The following is a 20,382-nucleotide window of genomic DNA, read 5'->3' as shown; positions in this document are numbered from 1 at the left end:
CTAGGCCCTACCCCCCCTCCCCTATCTCTATTACTGGGCTTTGGCCCTCTCTTCCCCACCCCCCCATTCCTGATGAAGGGTCTCGGCCCGAAACGTTGGCTACTCTTTTCTCACGGATGCTGCTTGACCTGCTGAGTTCTTCCAGTGTTGTGTACATACTCTCTCAGCAAAATCAAGTCTCCCCTCTCTAGGTCCAGAGGAGGATTTTTAAGTGGATTTCTATCATCACAAAAACTTTGCTCCTTTGCTTACAATTTCATTTTTGATTTTGCCATCACTTTATTTACAAACTGTCTACAATCATTTTGTTATATTTAATTCATTTCACTCTAGTCAGCTGGAGACGCTCATGGAGTGAGTACTGTTTTGGATTTGCTCCATAACCTTTACTTTTTTTAACCTTTGATCACCCTTATTCAGCTTATTTTTACCTATACCGAAAGTTTCTTTGTTAATTTTTTTTTGAATTTACTGCCAAAAGTTTGTTGTGAACTTTTGAAGATATGCAAACAGAAATGTCTCTCAGGTCTAAGGGACGGGATCCCGGACACAATCCGAACGGTAACGGAAAAAAGCAGGCTCCGCCACAACAAACTCAATTCATTTCACTCTTTTCCTCTCAACTTAGTAATGGATGTTTGTTAACAGGTAAATATACACAAACTTTCTATGGCTTTAACAATTTACATACATCTGCTGCTGATTGTAATGATTGATATATTGATAACTTTATAAAACATTTCTTTGCTAATTTAGCAAATGTATTAATCTATTTAAAATAGCTAGGTAATAGAAAACTAAGAAAAGTCATTCCAAATACATTAAGCATTTAATCATTAATCACAACAGTAATATTTAGCACATCTGTATTTTTCAATGCAATGTTTAAGGTGCTTTCTTTAAGTGACAGATATTAATGATATAATTTAAGATTATTCAAATAACTTTTATTGTATGAAAGATCAACAGGAATATGAAATAAATTAGATACAGGCTGTTAAAAACTTGAATCATTGGGCCTGGATACATACCGGTATAGTTTTCTACTTCTGATAGGCATAAGCGAATCATAAATATAGAATGAATCTGTGATACAATTGTCGGGTTCAATCTGAAGGCTGACGACAGAGAGGCGAATGACATATCCTAACAGAGAAGTGAGCCTGAAGTAGCAATTCACCTGTCCCGATGTAGCAGAGAAGTTCAGAGGGACAGAAGTGCCAGACGGTTCTGCACACTTATCAATGACATATTTTGAATCTGGGGAAAGATAACAAATGATTAGAGATGTTAATATCTTTGACTATATATCTTTTAATCATATTTCCCTATCTTATTTTACATACCCTTTATGCAACTAAGAAATACTGTCTTTAAAGCATTTCAATATATAAAATGAAACACTATAATGAAGTAATGTCACTTACAGGTTTCTAGAACTGGCACTTATTTCATCATTTGCCAAACCAACATGAAATGTTTTATTCCAAGTGTTCATCTCTCATTTCAATTGATTTCAAAGTCTTTCTCTTTTGCTGAATTCTTGATTGAAATCCAACTTCAATAAACTAACAGGTGGCTTCTCTTACTGTGTAAAATGTCCTCCACAACTGTCTTTTCAAGTTGAAGTTCAAGTTCAGTTCATTGTCATGCAACTGTACCCATATATACAGCCAAACAAAACAACACAGTACATATAACTCACACATATAACACAAAGTAATATCACCACAGATATATTAATAAATAATAAGGTGCATAACAAGTTAAGAATATATATCTCATACGTGATGAGGCCTGGGCTGAAGCAGAGTGTTCAGTCATCTTACAGCTTGGGGAAAGAAGCTGTTTCCCATCCTAACAGTGCCTGTCCTACTGCTGCAGTACCTCCTGCCCGATGGTAGGGGGTCAAAGAGATTGTTGGACGGATGGGAGGGATCATTGACAATGTTAAGGGCCCCGCATGCACAGCAATCCTTATAAACATACCCAATGGGTGGCAGAGACATCCTAATGTTCCTCTCAGCAGTCCTCGCAATCCTTTGTAGGGACTTGTGGTCAGATGCCTTGCAATCCCCGTATCTGTGATGCAGCTGGTCAGGACACTCTCGATGGTGCTCCTGTAAACATTGGTTAGTATAGGAGGTGGGGGCAAATCCTCACTTGCTTCATTCTCCTCAGGGAGTGGAGATGCAGCTGTGCTTTCTTGACCAAAGAGATGGTGTTGAGAGATTAGGTGAAATTGTCCATTTTCCAGGAATCTCTGGGAAGCTGGTGTTTCCAATTTTCTCCAGAGAAGAGCTGCATATGTGCACCGAGGAATGGTCAGCCTACAAAGTCCACAATCAGCTTATTTGGTCATGTCCATATTGAGACTCCAGTTGTTGTGCTCACTCCATTCTACCAGTTGCTCTACCCCCTCTCACTATATGGACTTGTCTTTGTTGATGAGGCCAACCATTGTTGTATCATCAGCAAACTTGATGATTCAGCTTAAAATGTTCGAAGTAAATTTATTATCAAAGTACAGACAAGTCACCATATACAACCTTGAGATTCATTTACTAATGGGCATTCACAGTCAATACAAGAAACACAATGAATCTCTGCTCTCAAGAGGGCAGACCACAACCTTTGGGCAAAAGACAACAAATTGTACAAATACAAAATGAGAAAAAAACTAAATAACAATAATAAATAAGCAATAAATATTGAGAAAGTAAGTGTAGAATTATTGAAAGTGAGTCCATGGGTTGTGGGAGCAGTTCAATGATGGGCAAGTGAATTTGCATGAAGTTATCCCCTCCAGTTTAAGAGCCTGATGGTTGTGGGCTAATAACTGTTCCTGAATCTGGTGCTGTGGGTCCTAAGGCTCCTGTACCTTCTTCCCTTTGACAGCAGTAGGAGAGAGCATGACCAGGATGGTGGGGGTCCTTGATGGGGGTCCTTTCTTGTGATAGTGCTCCAAGTAGACGTGCTCAGTAGTGAGGAGGGTTTTACCCAAGATGGACAGGGCCATATCCCCTACCTTTGATAGGATTTTCCATTCAAGGGCATTGGTGCTTCATTACCAGGCCATGATGTAACCTGTCAGTGAACTATTCACCACATATCTATCGAAGTTTGTCAAAGTTTTACTGTAAATAAGATGGTTAATCTTCACAAAATTCTAAGCTGCTATGCTTTCTTCATAATGGCACTTATGTGCTTGGCTCAGGACAGATCCCCTGAAATGAAAACACCAAGGAGTTTAAAGTTGCTGACCATCTTCTCCTCTGAACCCTGATGAGGACTTGCTCACAGACCTCCTGTTTCCTCCTCCTGAAGTCAATAAACAACTCCTTGGTCTTGCTGACATTGAGTGAGAGATTGTTGTTGTGGCACCACTCAGCTGTCTTTTCAAACTCCCTCCTACATGCTGATTCACCACCTCTGATTCAGCCAAATAACTAAAAGCTTAGTTTTAGGTAGCTTGTTTAAGGTTAGGGTTGTACTTGAGGTCAAGGCTGCCAATGATATTAAAATTGAAGAAACAAATTGGTCAAGACTATGTCTTGATAGTATGACAAATACAATAAATGTTCGGTTAAGATTAGTGCAGTATAATTTTCTACATCAATTATATATTACACCACAAAAAATAAAAAAATTAAATCCAAATTTATCGGATCAGTGTTTCCGATGTAACCAGGAAACTGGTACTTTTTTACATTCGACATGGTCTTGCTCTAAAATTCAACCTTTTTGGACAAATTTAAGACTTTTACTGGAACAAATTACAGGAACACAATTTCCTCATAATCCAATATTATTTTTACTAGGTGATATTGAAGGGATAAAACCGAAACTCAAACTAAATAAGTATCAGAAAGAATTTATAAAAATTGCACTGGCAGTAGCCAAAAAAGCTATTGCAGTTACTTGGAAATCGGATACACATTTAAGTATAGACACTTGGAAGAAAGAAATCTATGGTTGTATTCCATTAGAAAAAATTACTTATAATTTAAGAGATAAATATGAAACATTTCTGAAAATTTGGAGCCCTTATTTACAAAAGACAGGATTAAATATATAGATGCTCTGAAGATGAAACAATTGGTTATTAGGGGAAAGAAATAAATATACATATTAAAGTTATCACGAATTCCATGGAGCATGTGGAGATCTTCCAACAACCAGGCATTCTTTCTTTCTTTCTTTCTTTCTTTTTCTTTCTTTCTCTTTTTTTTCTATAGGGCAGTTAGGGGGGAGGGGTTAAGGGGAGGGGGTAAGGGTTATATAGTTTTTTCATACTTTGTAACCATTTAAAAATACAATAAAAAAAGTTTTTAAAAAAAAGGCTGCCGATGTTGCGGTTAAACTTTGGAACGACAAACTGAAGTCCAGCATGATTCATGCTGTCCAGGAGGACCCAAATTCAAGTTCCAGACAACCTGATATTAGATCAGTTCTTTGTCCTCCTCCAGCTCTCCGATAGCTTCCATGGTCTAGATTCAGTCCTAACCTCTGGCGCTATTTCTGTGTGGTTTGCATGTTCTCCCTGTATCTGCTTTCTTCCTACATCCCAAAGACGTTCTGGTTGTTGGATTAATTGGCTACCTTGATTGATTGATGCTTTGTAGCAAATTAAAAATCAAGTTACTTAATGTTTAATTGGGAGCAGACGCAAGTCATAGTTCAATATTTCAACAGACGCATGCGAGTTCTCATTGTTGGATCAGACGGAGAAAATAAACAGCTTCAGACTCCCTGGCACTAATACCTCAGATGACCTGTTTTAGACCCAGCAAATAGATGCAATTCATGAGGAAGGTGGACCAGCACTTCCACTTTTTTTTTTAAGGGCTTTGGGAGTACTTAGAAGTATAAAATGGGCTCAATTAAATAAGGTTTTTCTTTATTTAATATTACCCCCTATGTGTGGTTGCACAATGTTTGCTTAAGGTTAAAATTAATTTAAAATTATTACCTGTCGTAGCTGTAGCAATGTAATCTGAACGAAGGCCAGCTATTAATAAAAAAATGAAAAATTATGTTATGTCTGAGGAAAAGCTGTCTGGGGTATTGAAAAAGTAGACAGAGAATTTAATCTTTGACTAAACGTCCATACAACTTGCACACACATCCAAATAATTTCCAGAGTTTAATATAACCAAACACTTAACAAACTGGGTTTCTTAAGAACTCATTAAAAACGACTAGGAAATAATGCCCCAAAAGGCTTTAATATTACCAACATGTCACATTGATTTAAAGCTTTTTTTTCCAATTTTTTAAATGCAGGGGTTTAATTAATCAAATCAGTGGCTTTACTAAACAGTGAATGAAGCAACTTGGGAAGAATGCTTCAAGTTTCCCACACTATTTTTATTGAGATCACTCATGTAAGTATATGAACGCGTGAATTGGAACTTACACCTCATAGATCTATAATTTGGGAAATCTGATATCGGATTCCAGCTAGCAGGAAAGAGATAGCCTAGATTTTGTAGTCATTAACAAAGCAAATGCTCTTTCAGTTAACCAACAAAAGGTACTTACAACATTTCACAGGCTGTAAAGCACAGACTTTCCCTAGTCTAACATTAGCTTCAACTTAGTACCTTATAGAAATCATCCATGATGCTCAACCATTGGACAGTCTATAATTTGACTGATCAGTCAGATTAAAGAATTCTTATGCAAGAAACAAGAAATATAGTCTTTGTTTAAATCATTGTACATGATAATGAAATAATGATTTACATTTGTGAGATTTACAGGGAACTGCAAATATTAAATAAAACCGTAAATATCATTTCCAATATTTCCAAAATTGGCTGATTTTAACCGAGGAAGTGAAATTTCATATATAAAACAAATTTAACAGGGTATGGCATAGATCATCCTTAAAATATCAGATGCTTTAAATGATATAAGAAAGTTAATTATTTATTATTTTTCATCGATCATCTCAATGTAAATAATGAACTGATTTTTATTTTATTTTTATTTTTATTCCATATGTAAGGGGCTTACAGAAGTGGCATCTTTAATGGAAACTTCTGGATTCCTGTGTTTATTTGCACGTATATAGAAGCAAGAATTTGCCATCTCTGTTCCACAGTAATAAAGGCAGCTGCTGGCAGTCTTGGCCTACTACCTTTGCATATTCTGAGCCACTAATATATTGTGTGACATATAGTTTTCAATAACTGCAGTATACAGAAAGCTGAAAAGATACCATTAATAACAATCGAGTCCAGATCCACAGGAAGTCCATGGAGGTAACCAACCGAAGTGCGGTTTACGAGGCTCGTCTGGATAGAGTCCTTTAAGATAGCACTGACACAGTCTTCACACACAAACAAAGCCTTCACATTTGGGACCACAAAGACCATCCAGAAATAAACAAGAACCCCACCATTGTTGTTATCACTGTAAAAGAGACACAGGTTGGATTATGGTTTGGAAAACATGGATTGGCCTTTTACTGGAGTCATCCCTGCATAGAAAGTCCATTTTCAGGCAATTTATTTATGGCTGCATATTGTACAAAGACGTGTCTCAATGGGATGCAGTAAGTGATTTGGAGAAATTGCCGTAGACTTTACTTCCTCTGCCACTTATATGGATTCTGTTGAGGAAACTGATATTGCTGGCTATACAGTAAACAATATGCCAAATCACATGCATCGTCCTACCTCCAACTCATTTTAAAATAACCTCTCACTCGATGTCAGTGTAGCACTCTGGTTTACCATCATGTATCAATACTGCTATGCTGTTGGGGATTTTAGTTTCTGCAGGTTTTCTCAAAAAGCAATGTGTTCCTTTAATTACATTACACAATTGAGTATTTCATTTTTGCTCTTTCAAATAAAAATTCGGTTGATTGTTAAGTTAGGCTTGTTGAGTTAACCAGTAGGATTTATCTTGGGAACAGTCCAGAGTGAGCATGGCAAAAAGGTAGCCATTTTCTAGAGAGAGAGAGAGAGAGAGAGAGTGTGTGGGATCAGAGAAGGAGAAAGAAGGAAAATGGAAACAGACATTGAACATAGCAGAGGAACATAGTGAAATGCCTACAAAACCCATTTGGCAGGACAGATACTGCTGTCGGGAAAATCCTCACGCAGCCGAGGTCCTCACAGAGAATATACAGATAACTTTTAGTTAGCTAGTTATCACAAAACCTTGGAGAAAGTTTGATGCTTTGTCCTTGAATGTCATGTGGATATTTATTTATGCTTCGCTTGGACTACGTTTTTGGGCAGATTTGTTCAGTACCATGAGTAACCAAAGTGAAACAAACTGGGATGACTACACAACAATGAGCTCCAACAACATCCGAACACTATTGACCAATGGATATGTAATGGGCCCATTTTCTTTATTCTGTTTGTTATAGTTTAAAATATTTGTTAATACAATTCTAATTTAAGTTTATCCTTGTGTTAGTTAAATTATTGCTTCTTGGTGAACAGTAAATTTGCATGGGTGTCAGTATTCATATATGTAACAGTCTTACTTTCCCTTAAAGAGACATTCAACCTTTTTATGTATTGTGTTTAGCGGAATCATATTTGCCCTGGATGAATGTACTTGTTGGAAATAATTCTGTGCATTTTAGAGTTGTGTTGCTGTTAGCTTGTAGTCACAGTAATTGCTAACTCATTATGAGCCTACAGTGAAAGGGTTACATCAGCAAAACCAAGGAGCTGATTATTGACTTCAGAAGAAAGAAGCCAGAGGTCCATAAGTCAGACCTCAACAGAGGATCGGAGGAGGAGAAGATCAGCAACTTTAAATTCCTTGGTTTAAGATATTCCTTGATTCAAGATATTTAAATATCTTGGAGAACCTATTCTGGCACATAAGTACAATTATGAAGAAAGCTCGGCAGAGCCTCTATTTCCTTAGGAGTTTGTGTAGGTTTCGCATGACAAACCTATAGATGTGAAGTGGGAAGTATATTGACTGGCTGCATCACAGCCTGATATGGAAACACTTGAATGGAAAATCCTACTAAAAGTGGTGGACATGCCCTGTTCTTCATGGGTAAAGCTCTCCCCACCATTCGGCACATCTACACCAAGCTTTGTTGCAGGAAAGCACCATCCATCATCAGGGAACCTCACCATCCAGGCCATGCTCTCATATCCCTAATGCCATCAGGAAGGTGGTACAGGAACCTCAGGACTTACACCTCCAAATCAGAATAATTATTGCCCCTCAACCTTCAGTCACATATACCCAAGGGGAAAACTTCAATCAACCTCCCATTCATTGAAATGATCCCACAACCCTTGGACTCACATTCAGAGATTCCTCATCTCATGTTCTTCATATTTATTGTTCATTTATTATTATTATTTCTCTTTTTTTGCAGTTTGTTGCCTTTTTTACAGTGGTTGAATGCCTAAGTTGGTGCAGTCTTTCATTGATTCTATTATGGTTATTATTCTATTATGAATTTATTTAGTATGCCAGCAAGAAAATGAATTTCAGGGTTGTAATTGGTAGCATAAATCTACTTGGATAATAAATTTACTTTGAAATCCACAGATGCTTCTTGATATAATGAAAACTTTCACCATTTTCTATTTTCATTTTAGATATCCAACATCTGCAATTTTTTGATCTTCAATCTGCTAAATAATTTATTGTATATGGAAACTTCCTACAGTGAAATGTGAATTAGTTTTGAAATATTAATAAATTATTAATAGCAACAGTGTAAAACTAACTCCAGATAACAGTTAAAGCATAGAATCTATTTTTATTATATAAACTGGCATAAACAAAGTAGATTTAGAATAACTTGTAAAAACATGTTTATCATAATACAGTGACTATATAGAAGAGATGAATGAAAAATGTGATTCAACGTTCCAAATATCTAGGCTGGAACCTTCCCAACACCCAGCCATTGTTTAACAGATTATTGTAAACCATCTTTGAACTTCTCAATACCAGGAACAAAAGTTTAGAAAAGCACCTTGGTGATGGAAATATTCTATCAATGTTAACCCTAATCAGCCTCAAAGGAAACCAAGATCAACAATAGTGTTAGTGTCATTAAGAAAGCAATTTTCCTGTAACCTTCCATTTTCCATCCCATTTTCCAGAGATACCTCTGTACCCACAGGCTTCACTCATTTTTATTTGAAAGACAGTAAGTCTAGGCAACTACATGCAAATTCCAGAAAATTAGCCTTTGATCCTTCCTGAGGACACACATTGAAATACAATACCTTAAGACAGAAATGGTCGATTGCTTGTATAACTTGGAGAAAAGTGATTTTTGATAAACATTATTAATCTGGAAGAAAAGGAAAGTACAATCTTTAAGTGTAAAACAGAAACAAAGATTATACTTTTTAATTTAGGTATCTATGATGAAAAATTGCATCAAACATCAAAGCAGTTGTTCTGTGCAATTTGTGACTAAGTTGTCAATCCCTAAATCAACCAAAACACAAAACTTCCACATTAAATGAGTAAAAGGTTAATTATAGAAATGCAATTGACTTGTGAGAGAGTAGATTACACTGACTTTTCAGAAATCCAGATACACTCACGTCACTGTGTACTCTTTGAAATAGTTTGCTATATTTTATCATTAATGTTCTGAGCGCAAACTTGAAAACGGTACTGTTTAGTCATTCCAAACAGTAAAATGGGTTAATAGGTAAAACAGTTCAGTGCAACCGACACACACTAATCCTTCCCTGGCAAGATAATGTGGGTTCAGATTTTGCATATTAATGGTGTAATTTTCATCGCATTAAATCTGATGGTGATGACAAAGGAGTGTGATAGATCAGCTGGTTAAGTGGTGGCACAATAACATCCTTGGCGCTCAACGCCAGTAAGGCCAAGGAATTGATTCTGATCTTCAGGAATGGGAAGTTAGGAGAACACACACCAGTCTTCATTTAGGGGCCATCGGTAGAAAGGCTGACCAGATTCAGGTTCCTGGGTGCCAACATCTATAACCAACACGTTGATGCAATCTTGAAGAAGGCAAAACCAATGGCCCTACTTTTATAAGAGTATGAGAAGATTTGATAATGTGACCGAGGACTCTTACAAATTTCAATACATGTAAAATAGAAAGCATTCCTGATGGATTGTATCACAGCCTGGTATGGAGGCTCCAATGCACAGGACTTCAAGAGGCTGCAGAAGATTGTTGACTCAGCCAACTCCTTCATGGCCACAACCTTCCCTTCCATTGAGGACATCTTCAAGTGGCTTGGTTTGCTTACATTTAAATTTGATTGAGATAAAAGGATGATAAAAAAGTTGGATCCAATTCTTGCTTGCAAACTAAACTTATTTGTTAAAAAGAGACAAGGTGGTGCCTGAAGAGGCAGCACCCAACACTAAGGCTGCTCCACATCTATGACATGCCTTCTTCTCATTACTACAATCAGGTACAGGAGCCTGAAGACCACACTCAAAGATTTAGGAAGAGCTTCTTCCCCTCTGCCTCAGATTCCTGAATGGCCCATGAGCCCATGAACACGACCTCATCATTCCTTTTCTTTTTTTGCATTATTTATTTATTTTTAATTCACAGTAATGTTTATACGTCCGCACTCTGCTGCTGCTACAAAACAACAACTTTCATGTCATTTTACTGGGTGTTAATGAACCTGATTCTCATTCTGATTGTGATAGAAGCTCTCTGCAAAAAATTAGTGGGAAGTTAGAGGATTGGGAAGCTTTTGAAAAGCAACAGAAGGCAACTAAAAAAGAAGCCATAAAGAGAGAAAAGAAGTACGAAGGTAGCTAGCCAATAATATCAAAGAGGATGCCAAAAGTTTTTCAGATATATAAAGAGTAAACGGGAGGCAAGAGTGGAAAATGACACTGGAAGGGCAGAAATGAGGTTCAAAATTGTGGCAAATGAATTTAATATATTTTGCGTCAGTTTTCACTGGATGACCTTAGCAGTATGGCAGAAATTCAAGAGTGTTAGGGGCAGAGGTGAGTGTAGATGAAGGTGCATAGGAGGCTGAATGGTCTGAAGGTAGATAAATCACCTGGACCAGATCAACTATACCCCAGGGTTCTGAAGAGATAGTGAAGGCATTAATAATGACTTTAGATTCTGGAATGGTTCCAGAGGACTGGAAAATTGCAAATGTCATTCCACACTTTATGGGAAGGATGCAAAAGAAAGAAACCTACAAGTTAGTTACCTTTACCTTTACCTCAGTGGTGGGGAAGATGTTGGAGTCCATTACTAAAGATGATGTTTCAGGGTACTTGAAAACACATGATAAAATAGGCCAACGTCAGCATGGTTTCCTTAAGGGGAAATCTTGCCTGACAACTCAGTTGGAATTCTATGAGGAAATGACAGTCAAGAAGAGTCAGCTGATATTGGCTGCTGGTGACTAGAGGTGTTCCACAGGGATTGGTGCTGGGACTACTTCCTTTCACATTATGACTCAATGGTTTGGATGCTGGAGTTGATGCCTTTGTGACTAGGTTTGCAGACAATAGGCAGAGGGGCAAGTAGTTTTGAGGAAGCAGGGAGTCTGCAGAAGGACTCAGACAGATTAGGAGAATGGGCAAACAATTGGCAGATGGAATACAGCATATGGAAGTGTATGATCATGCATTTTTGTTAGAAGTACAAAGGCGTAGACTATCTTCTAAATGGGGAGAAATTTCAAAAATCAGAGCTGCAAAGAGACTTGGGAGTACTTTTGCATACTTGGGATTGACATGTGAAGCTGACAAGGTGGAACAATGAAGGGAGTTGTCTGGCAGCATCTTCTTTGTGAGGAATCTTTCCACATTGAATAAGCAATGAAACTGAAAGGAAAAAGCAAAGAGGGAAGGAACAATGAGCACAGTTCATTCTTCCCCCAATCAACGTATGTGATATCCATCTATGGGTTTTGTACGCCTAAGATTTGGCTCACAAGAATCTGCAGAATTCTAATTCAGGGTTAGGGCATATGGAAAAAGAATCTTCACTTTCTACACACACAAAATACTGGTGGAATGCAGCAGGCCAGGCAGCATCTATAGGAAGAAGTACAGTCAATGTTTCAGGCCAGGACCCTTCGACAGGACTAACTGAAAGAAGAAATAGTAAGAGATTTGAAAGTGGGAGGGGGAGGGGGATATCCGAAATGATAGGAGAAGACAGGAGGGGGAGAGATGAAGCTAAGAGCTGGAAAGGTGATTGGCAAAAGGGATACAGAGATGGAGAAGGGAAAGGATCATGGGATGGAAGGCCTGGGGAGAAAGAAAGGGGGAGGGGAGAACCAGAGGGAGATGGAGAGCAGGCAAGGAGTGATTGTGAGAGGGGCAGAGAGAGAAAAGAAGAAAAAAAGGGAAAAAATAATAAATAGATTGATAGATAAATAAGTAAATAAGTGATGGGGGAAGAAGGGGGGAGGCATTAATGGAAGTTAGAGAAATCAATGTTCGTGCAATCAGATTGGAGGCTACCTAGACAGAACATAAGGTGTTGTTCCTCCGACCTCAGTGTGGCTTCATCCTGACAGTAGAGGAGGCCACGGATAGACATATCAGAATGGGAATGGGACGTGGAATTAAAATGTGTGGTCACTGGGAGATCCTGCTTTCGCTGCATTTTCTATGTGCTTCACCAGGAGATTAAGAATGTCTGTTGAGTACCCACTGGACCCACCAATATGCCCCACCGGAATGTAAATCAACGTGCATTAACAGCAGAGTTTTAATCTAGCAATTGTGTTTTGTATAAGTTTGTATTCAAGTAAATAAGTTCGAATCAATAAATGTCAAAGAACTTGATGTTTTGTGAAAACATGGCTTTTGTGGAAAATCAATTGTGATGTATTTGTTCACAAGTCAAAATAGTGACGTTAAAGTTTCTTACCACTTGCTGAACTTTATCTGCCATGTGCAGAAATTCAGGGGAATCCTTTCTCCGATATTCAGGTATAAATTCAACATTAGCTATGCGGAATAATCCAGCAAAATATAAAGCACTGTTGTTTTGAGTTCTCACTGTTCAGTAGAAGAAACATTATATTTTAACACATTTTAATGAACACAAAAAATATACTCCTTCGACACAAGCAACAATTACAAAAACATTCAATTTTTTTTTAGAGCAAGTCAGCTACAGCTATTCAATTCCCATTGATGCTTTACAAGTTTGGCTAAATTTCTAGAGTATGGACTGACAGTTACCAGAATTAGCGGACATTAATTTAAGTATTTCAATGAGGTCCTGTTGGCCGACAGAAACTCAAGTTCGATTGGAGTGCTCATTGTGCTTCCCAGTCCAATTTCATCTTGTAGTCCAGCCAAATAAAAGTGAGATGAAGAACAGGCAGTTCCATAGAGCGTAAAACCGTACCGCACTGAACATGCCATTAGGCTGACAATATTATGCTAATCTTGAGGCCAATTTATACTAAATGTCCTTCTCCTGTGCATCATCCCTATCCCTCCATTCCCTTCATATTCATGTATCTAAAACCTTCATGAACTGGACCACTACTACCCCTGGTAACCTATTCCAGGCGTCTAGCGCCTTCTGCATTAAAAAAAATTGCCACACACATCACCTTTAAACTTCATCCTTTTAGCCTTGTGTAATGCCCTGGTTAGTACTCTACATTGTGGCCGCAGCAATCTCGGTCAACAATAACCCAAAAAGCTGAAAGCAGAACAGATTGCTCGTACAGAACTGCTAAATTAAATACCTACAGTATAGCAGTATAGACGTGAACCAAGGCATTACACTTACAAGCATGTTTTCTGGTGCTTGCTATTTCTACACTGGGGAAAGGTATCTGACTGTCTGCAACATCTATGTCTCCCATAATTTTAAGAATCTCTATCTGGTCTTCCCTCTGCCTCTGACACTCCAGGGAGAAAAACACAAACTTGTCCAACCTTTCCTGTAGCTCATACCCCCCAAACCAAGCAGTATTGAGAAATATACCTGACATAATGATTATATATACCTGAAATATAATCACTATATACTAGCTATTTACTATACTATGTAATCACTTCTATGTACTGAATATTACTATGTATTATTTTACTAGACACATTTTGCTATGTATTGTTTTAACTAAATACTTTGTACTCTCTTAGCTGCACACTGTGGCAATTACAGAACACCCGTTTAGCTAGCTGCACAAATTAGCTGAAATGCACTCCATGTATTACACTCAGCCTTTGTTTAGTAAGAGATAACGGTGGCGGACAGGATGGTACGAGCAGGAAATGTAATGTGCGGGAGGTTGTCTGAAAAAATAACCTTGGCCAGGAATGGGGCCCCAATGCGAACTGGAGGGAAATACTGGTGGCGCACCGAGAGCTCGGCAAGAGCGATTGATTAGTTAATGTATAGATGATATGCAACTAAAAATTGATTGGGTATGCTGATGAAACCGAAATGTAACTGAGATAAGAAATTACCATAAGGAGTGCTGTACACCGGAGCCCGGCGGGCTTTCGGTGACAAGTTCATTGATTGCCTTAGCCTTTGTTTGCAAATAAAGGTTTAAATTTCTCAAAGAATTGTCTGCGTCTCCTGGTCATTTCAAGTAACCACGACAGCAGCAAGTTGATAAATGTCTTCTACACCCTCCCTACAGCCTCCACATCGTTCCGATAAGGGAGTGACCAGAAATGCACTAAATACTCCGTGCTGTCTGACTACAGTTTTATATAGCCACAGCATGAATTCTTTATTCTTCTATTTAATGTCTCTACCAGTGAAGGCAAGCATGCCATTCACTTTCTTTACCACCTTATCAACTTTCAGCAAACTATGGACCTAGATCCCAAGATCCCTCTGTGCCTCAGTGCTATTAACAAGTCTACCAATGACTCTATTCCTTCTCCTTTCATTTGACCTTCCAAAGTGCAACATCTGACACTGGCCTGGAATAAACTCTGTCTGCCACTTCTCTGTCCATATCTGTAAGATCATAAAACCATAAGACATAGTACAGATGGGCCATTCAGCCCATTGAGCCTTAGAATCATAGAAACATAGAACACTACTGCACAGTACAGGCCCTTCAGCCCTCCATGTTGTGCCGACCCATATAATCCTTTTAAAAAAGTAGATGTAGAGCCTTCTCTGCCATTTTATCGTGGCTGATCCATTTTCCTCTCAACTTCATTCTCCTGCCTCCTCCTCATAATCTTTCACACCCTGTCTTATCAGGAATCTATCAATGCCCGCCTTAAATCCAATGACCTGGCCTCCAACAAATTCCACAGATACACCACCCTCGAGCTAAAGAAATTTCTCCTCATCTCCATTCTAAATGGAATATCCTGTATTCTGAGGTTGTGCCTTCTAGTCCTAGATCCCCCCAACTATAGGAAATATCTTCTCCACATCCATTCTATCTAGGTTTTTTTAATATTCGATAGGTTTCAATGAGATCCCTCTTCATTCTTCTAAATTACAACAAGTACAGGCCCAGAGCCATCAAATGCTCCTCATAAGATAAGCCTTTCATTCCTGGAATCATTTTTATGAACCTCATTTGAACCCTCTCCAATGTCAGCACATCCTTTCTTAGATACCACTAGATAAGGGGCTCAAAATTACTCTCAATACTCCGTGAAGCCTCACAATGCCTTATAAAGCCTCAGCAATACATAATTGCTATTCTAGTCTTAAAATAAATGTTAACATTGCATTTGCCTTCCACACCACCAACTCAGCTTGCAAATTAACCTTTAGGGAATCCTTCATGAGGACTCCCCTTTGCACCTTGGATTTTTGAATTTTTTTCCACATTGAGAAAATGGGGAATTTTTCCCCATTTATTTCTTCTATCAAATTGCATGACCATACACTTCCCGACACTGTATTCCATCTGGCACTTCTTTGCCCATTCTCCTAATCTGCCTAAGTCCTGCAGACTCTCTGCTTCCACGTCACTACCTGCCTATCTTTCTATCTTCACATTGTCCACAGACTTGGCTACAACACCATCAATTCTGTCATCCAAATCATTAACACACAATGTAAAAAGAAGTGGTCCTGCACTGACCCCTGCGAAACGCCACTAGTCATTAGCAACCAATCATAAAATCCTCCCTTCATTCCCATTCGTTACCCCCTGCCAATCAGTCAATGCTCTCTTCATGCTCTGTCTTTCCTATGATACCCTGGGTTCTTATGTTGTTTAGCAGCCTCATGTCAAAGGCCTTCTGAAAATCCAAATACATAACATCCCCTGATTCTTCTTTGTCTATCCTGCTTGTTATTTCTTCAAAAAATTAACTCATAACAGATCTATATCCCAATATTCTCTTTGATAGTCCTTCATACCATCAGCAACTCCACCAATCAAGTGTGTCATCCTCAAACTTGCTAATCCACGCATTTACATTTTCATCCAAATCTGTGATACATATCACAAACAGAGGTCGTATCAGCGATCCTTGTGGAACATCAATGATCACAGACATCCAGCCAGAATAACAGCCTTCTGGCCCTGTTCTCTGTCTTCGATTGGCAACCCAGTACCAAATCCAGCCTTGCAATTCATCTGTGTACCTTTATTTTCTGATAAAGACCTCATCTTCCTTATCTTCTGAATCAACTTACCTTATACTATTGTTCATGTAGATAACATCTACTGCTTTATCCTCATCAAGATCCTTTGTCAGCTCCTCAAAAAACTTGATCACGCTTGTAAGGCATCACCTTACTAAACCGTGCTGACTGTCCTCAAGATGACCCTGCCTTTCCAAATGCAAAGAAATTGTATCCCTTTGTATCCTCCACTAGCTTCCCTACCACTGAGCTGGGGTCTATATATTTTAGATCACTGGCTTATAATTATCCCTATTCCCTATCGTGAACAAGAAGTACAACTTCTGCTACTCTCCAATCCTTTAGGACTTCTTCTGCCTTCCCTGGGACACTGTATGAGTAACACTTGCTCTTGCCATGGCAGGCGCCCTCTCCCTTGAACAAACTTCTTCAATGTAACTGCCTTCAAAATCGAGGGTTCAGAAACAAGTGTTTAGGTAAGAGTCATTAAGCCACACAAACCTATTCAGCCATTTAAATACATCTCGACTGATTCGTGAGGCAGCCTCTCATTAAACGTCCCAGTTCAATCAAAGATCTTTTTCAATTAATTTCACTCTGCCAGCAGATGAAATGATATCTGTACATCAACCTTATCAACTTGTTTAATCATCTTATGCACTTGAATTATTGTGTTTATGCTCAAGAGAATGTAAACCCACTCTGCAACCTCCTTATAATGTCTATTAGCCTGGTGTAATTCACAAGAAGATATACTAAGCTCACTGCAGGGTCTCCCATCACCCCAAATGTTGGCACGCAGATCTGAATGCAGTACTCCAACATAACCATAACTTCATATTCAATAGTATCCAAGTTCGGTAGGGGAGATTATTTAAGGTTGTTACAGCTGGGGTTGGTAATGAGGGTAAGCTCCCACTATCTATTAAAAGCTCCCAATGGTGTGCACCTCAAATAGCCTCTGACAACCAAGTCCAGCCCTGGCCTTCACGTGTGGCTTAGCTACTTAGCCCAGTGGAACCTACTGACCGGGAACCGGGAGGGGGCAAAGGCAGATTACTGCCACCTTAAAACCATTTGCTTTGGGAAGATGAGCCCCTCAGCCATGGTTAGCAGCTCATCTAGAAGGAATACTCAGATCTCAAACCTCCGCTATCCACTCGTGGGGAAGGATTTCGGAGAAAACCCCGAGGGGAAAATTCAGAGTTGGAGTCCTACATTGGTAATTCCTGCAACGTTGTTGGCAACAAACTGTATTGGTCTCCGCCATTCCTCTGGGTTCATCAGAGGCATGGAGATGGAGAGCTTGCTACATGGGCAACAGCTTGATCTACATATCGTACTGCCCAGGCTTGTGTATCTAGACAGCTAGGATGCAACATCCACGTTTGATCCTAACCAATAGAGATCTCACTCACACATTCCCTAAGAGAATTAGAATGAAGGGGAGAAAACCTATAAAGTATGGGGAAAGACTAGAGATCTGGGACAAATTCAATGGATCTTTGAAAGAGTTGGCACAGACTTAATGACCTGCCTCTAATAGTCCTCACCCATAATTTTATGAATCTATATTAATTTTATAGTAGAATAAAACAGCAAATTAATTTATTACGACCTTTAGCTTGATCTGCACAAAGAAATATCAAGGAGGTGCTAGGGCAGATGAAGAATTTCAGTTTGGTTCACGAGAAGGTCTAACTCTTTGTACCTTCAAGAAATTTACTTGTAACCAAATTCAATTCCTGTAACAGTAAGTCAATAATATAAAGGAGGACGAATATTGCTGAACCAGAGATGATAAATACAGAGGATCACAAACTTATAACTCATGACATTTAAGCTAATGTCCAGTTCTCAATTGAGCAGCTAAGCTTGAAACAAAATTAATGCTTACAATTGATTATATGCTTTAATCCACCATAGGTTTTAACTCAATCAAGGATATTTTGATTACCTTTGATTTAACTGGACATATTTGCTGTCAATAGAGAATTGGACCTGAGCAGCCTGCTAATTCACTACCATTCTGCAACTTAGTTTATTTTCCTTTGGATACAGATAAGTGAAATACTCACAAACAAAGACCCACAATAAAGTCCAGGTTATTATTACAATAACAAGAACCATCAGAGTAAGGAAGATTATTTTTTTGTTTATAAAGACACACTTGGTCATTTCACCAAACCGACATTTCCGTGATAATTTGGGCCTCTTATTTGCTTTTCGTGGACTTTTCTTCACAGGTACTCGTCCATCTACATTGGTCACGTAGACCGATATTTCAGACACCTGCATGTAGGACAGAAGAAAATCTGCACTGTAGTCACTGCCTTCCCAATTTAGAACTTCTAACATAGAAAAGTCATAATATATTTCACAAATTGATAATAAATCAAAGAACAATTATTTAGAATCACAAACAAGAGAAAATCTGCAGATGTTGGAAATCCAAGCGACACACACAAAATGCTGGAGGAAATCAGCAGGCCAGGCAGCGTCTGTGGAAAAGAGTAAGCGGTTGACACTTTGAGTCAAGACCCTTCATCAGGACTGGAACAAAAGATGAGAAATCAGAGTAAGAGGTGGCAGGGGCAGGGGAGGAAGAAGTACAAGGTGGTAGGTGATAGGAGGATCCGGGAAGTTGATTGGCAAAAGAGATAAAGGACTGGAGAAGGGGGAATTGGATAGGAGAGGGTAGAAAGGGAAAGAGGAGAGGAGCACCAGAGGGAGGAGATGGGCAGGGAAGGAGGTGAGGTGAGAGAGGGACACGGGATTGGGGAATTGTGAAGAGCGGAGCAAATATTGGAAGTTTGAGAAATCGATGTTCATGCCATCAGGTTGGAGGCTATACAGATGGAATACAAGGTGTTGCTCCTCCAGTTTGAACGTGGCCTCATTGAGGAAGCAGAGGAGGCCACAGACTGACCGGTCGGAATGGGAATGGGAAGTGGAATTGAGATGGGTGGCCACTCGGAGATCCCCATTTTTCTGGAGGACCGGGTATAGGTGCTTGGTGGAGTGGTCTCCCAGTCTATGGCAGGTCTCACCGATATATAGAAAACCACACCAGGAGCACCAGGTATAGTAGGGGATCCCAACAGACTCACATGTGAAGTGTCGCCTTCCAGGCAGGATTGTTTGGGGCCTTGAAAGGTAGTGAGGGAAGAGGTGTAGGTGCTGGTGTGACACTTGTTCTTCTTGTAAGGACAAGTTCCAGGAGGGAGATCAGTTGGGAGGGATGAATGGAAAAGAAAATGCTGCAGAAGGTGGAAAGTTGAGGGGGGGGGAGGGAAAGATGTGCTTGGTGGTGGGATCCCATTGGAGATGGCAGAAGTTGTGCTGGAGACAGAGACTAGTTGGGTGATAGGTGAGGGCAAAAGGAACCCTGTCCCTGGTGGGGTGGTAAGAGGATAAGGTGAGGGCAACATTGATGGTGAAGGAAGGAAAGTCCCTTTCTTTGAAGACAGGCATCTCATTAGTTCTGGCATGAAAAGCCCCATTCTGAGAGCAGATGTGGCAGAGATGGAGGAACTGAGAGAAGGGGTTAGCAGTTTTACAAGTGACAGGGTGGGAAGAGTTCAGGAAGCTGTGAGAATGTGAGAATCTCCTGGTGACCACTCACTTCAATTCTACTTCCCATTCTGACATGTCAGTCCATGGCCTCCTCTACTGCCGCTATGAGGCCACATTCAGACTGAAGGAGCAACACCTTGTATTCTGCAGGGGTGGATCCAAGCTGATGGCTCAAACATCAATTACTTGAACTTCTGGTAATTGCCCTACCACCCCCTCCCCTCCTTCACCATTTCCCTCTCTCTCCTCATCTCTTTACCTGCTCC

At 39.4% G+C, this 20,382-nt stretch overlaps 1 protein-coding gene across 1 annotated transcript in view; it reads right to left on the bottom strand.

Moving 5' to 3' along the window:
- Positions 1-18,838, bottom strand: part of tmprss7 (transmembrane serine protease 7) — a 61,181-nt gene extending 42,343 nt beyond the window's left edge. The window contains exons 1-6 of the mRNA XM_059966019.1: positions 18,619-18,838; positions 12,872-13,002; positions 9,237-9,304; positions 6,227-6,420; positions 4,973-5,011; positions 1,032-1,260 (exon numbers count right to left, since the gene is read on the bottom strand). Of these exons, the coding sequence (XP_059822002.1) occupies positions 1,032-1,260; positions 4,973-5,011; positions 6,227-6,420; positions 9,237-9,304; positions 12,872-13,002; positions 18,619-18,838 (881 nt within the window). The remainder of the gene's footprint in view (positions 1-1,031; positions 1,261-4,972; positions 5,012-6,226; positions 6,421-9,236; positions 9,305-12,871; positions 13,003-18,618) is intronic.
- Positions 18,839-20,382: the final 1,544 nt, after the last annotated feature.

The sequence above is a fragment of the Hypanus sabinus genome, chromosome 4 (assembly GCF_030144855.1).
Source record: "Hypanus sabinus isolate sHypSab1 chromosome 4, sHypSab1.hap1, whole genome shotgun sequence".
Lineage (NCBI taxonomy): Eukaryota > Metazoa > Chordata > Chondrichthyes > Myliobatiformes > Dasyatidae > Hypanus > Hypanus sabinus.
Note: the sequence above shows the minus strand (reverse complement) of the source record. Positions and strands in the feature narration are given on the sequence as shown.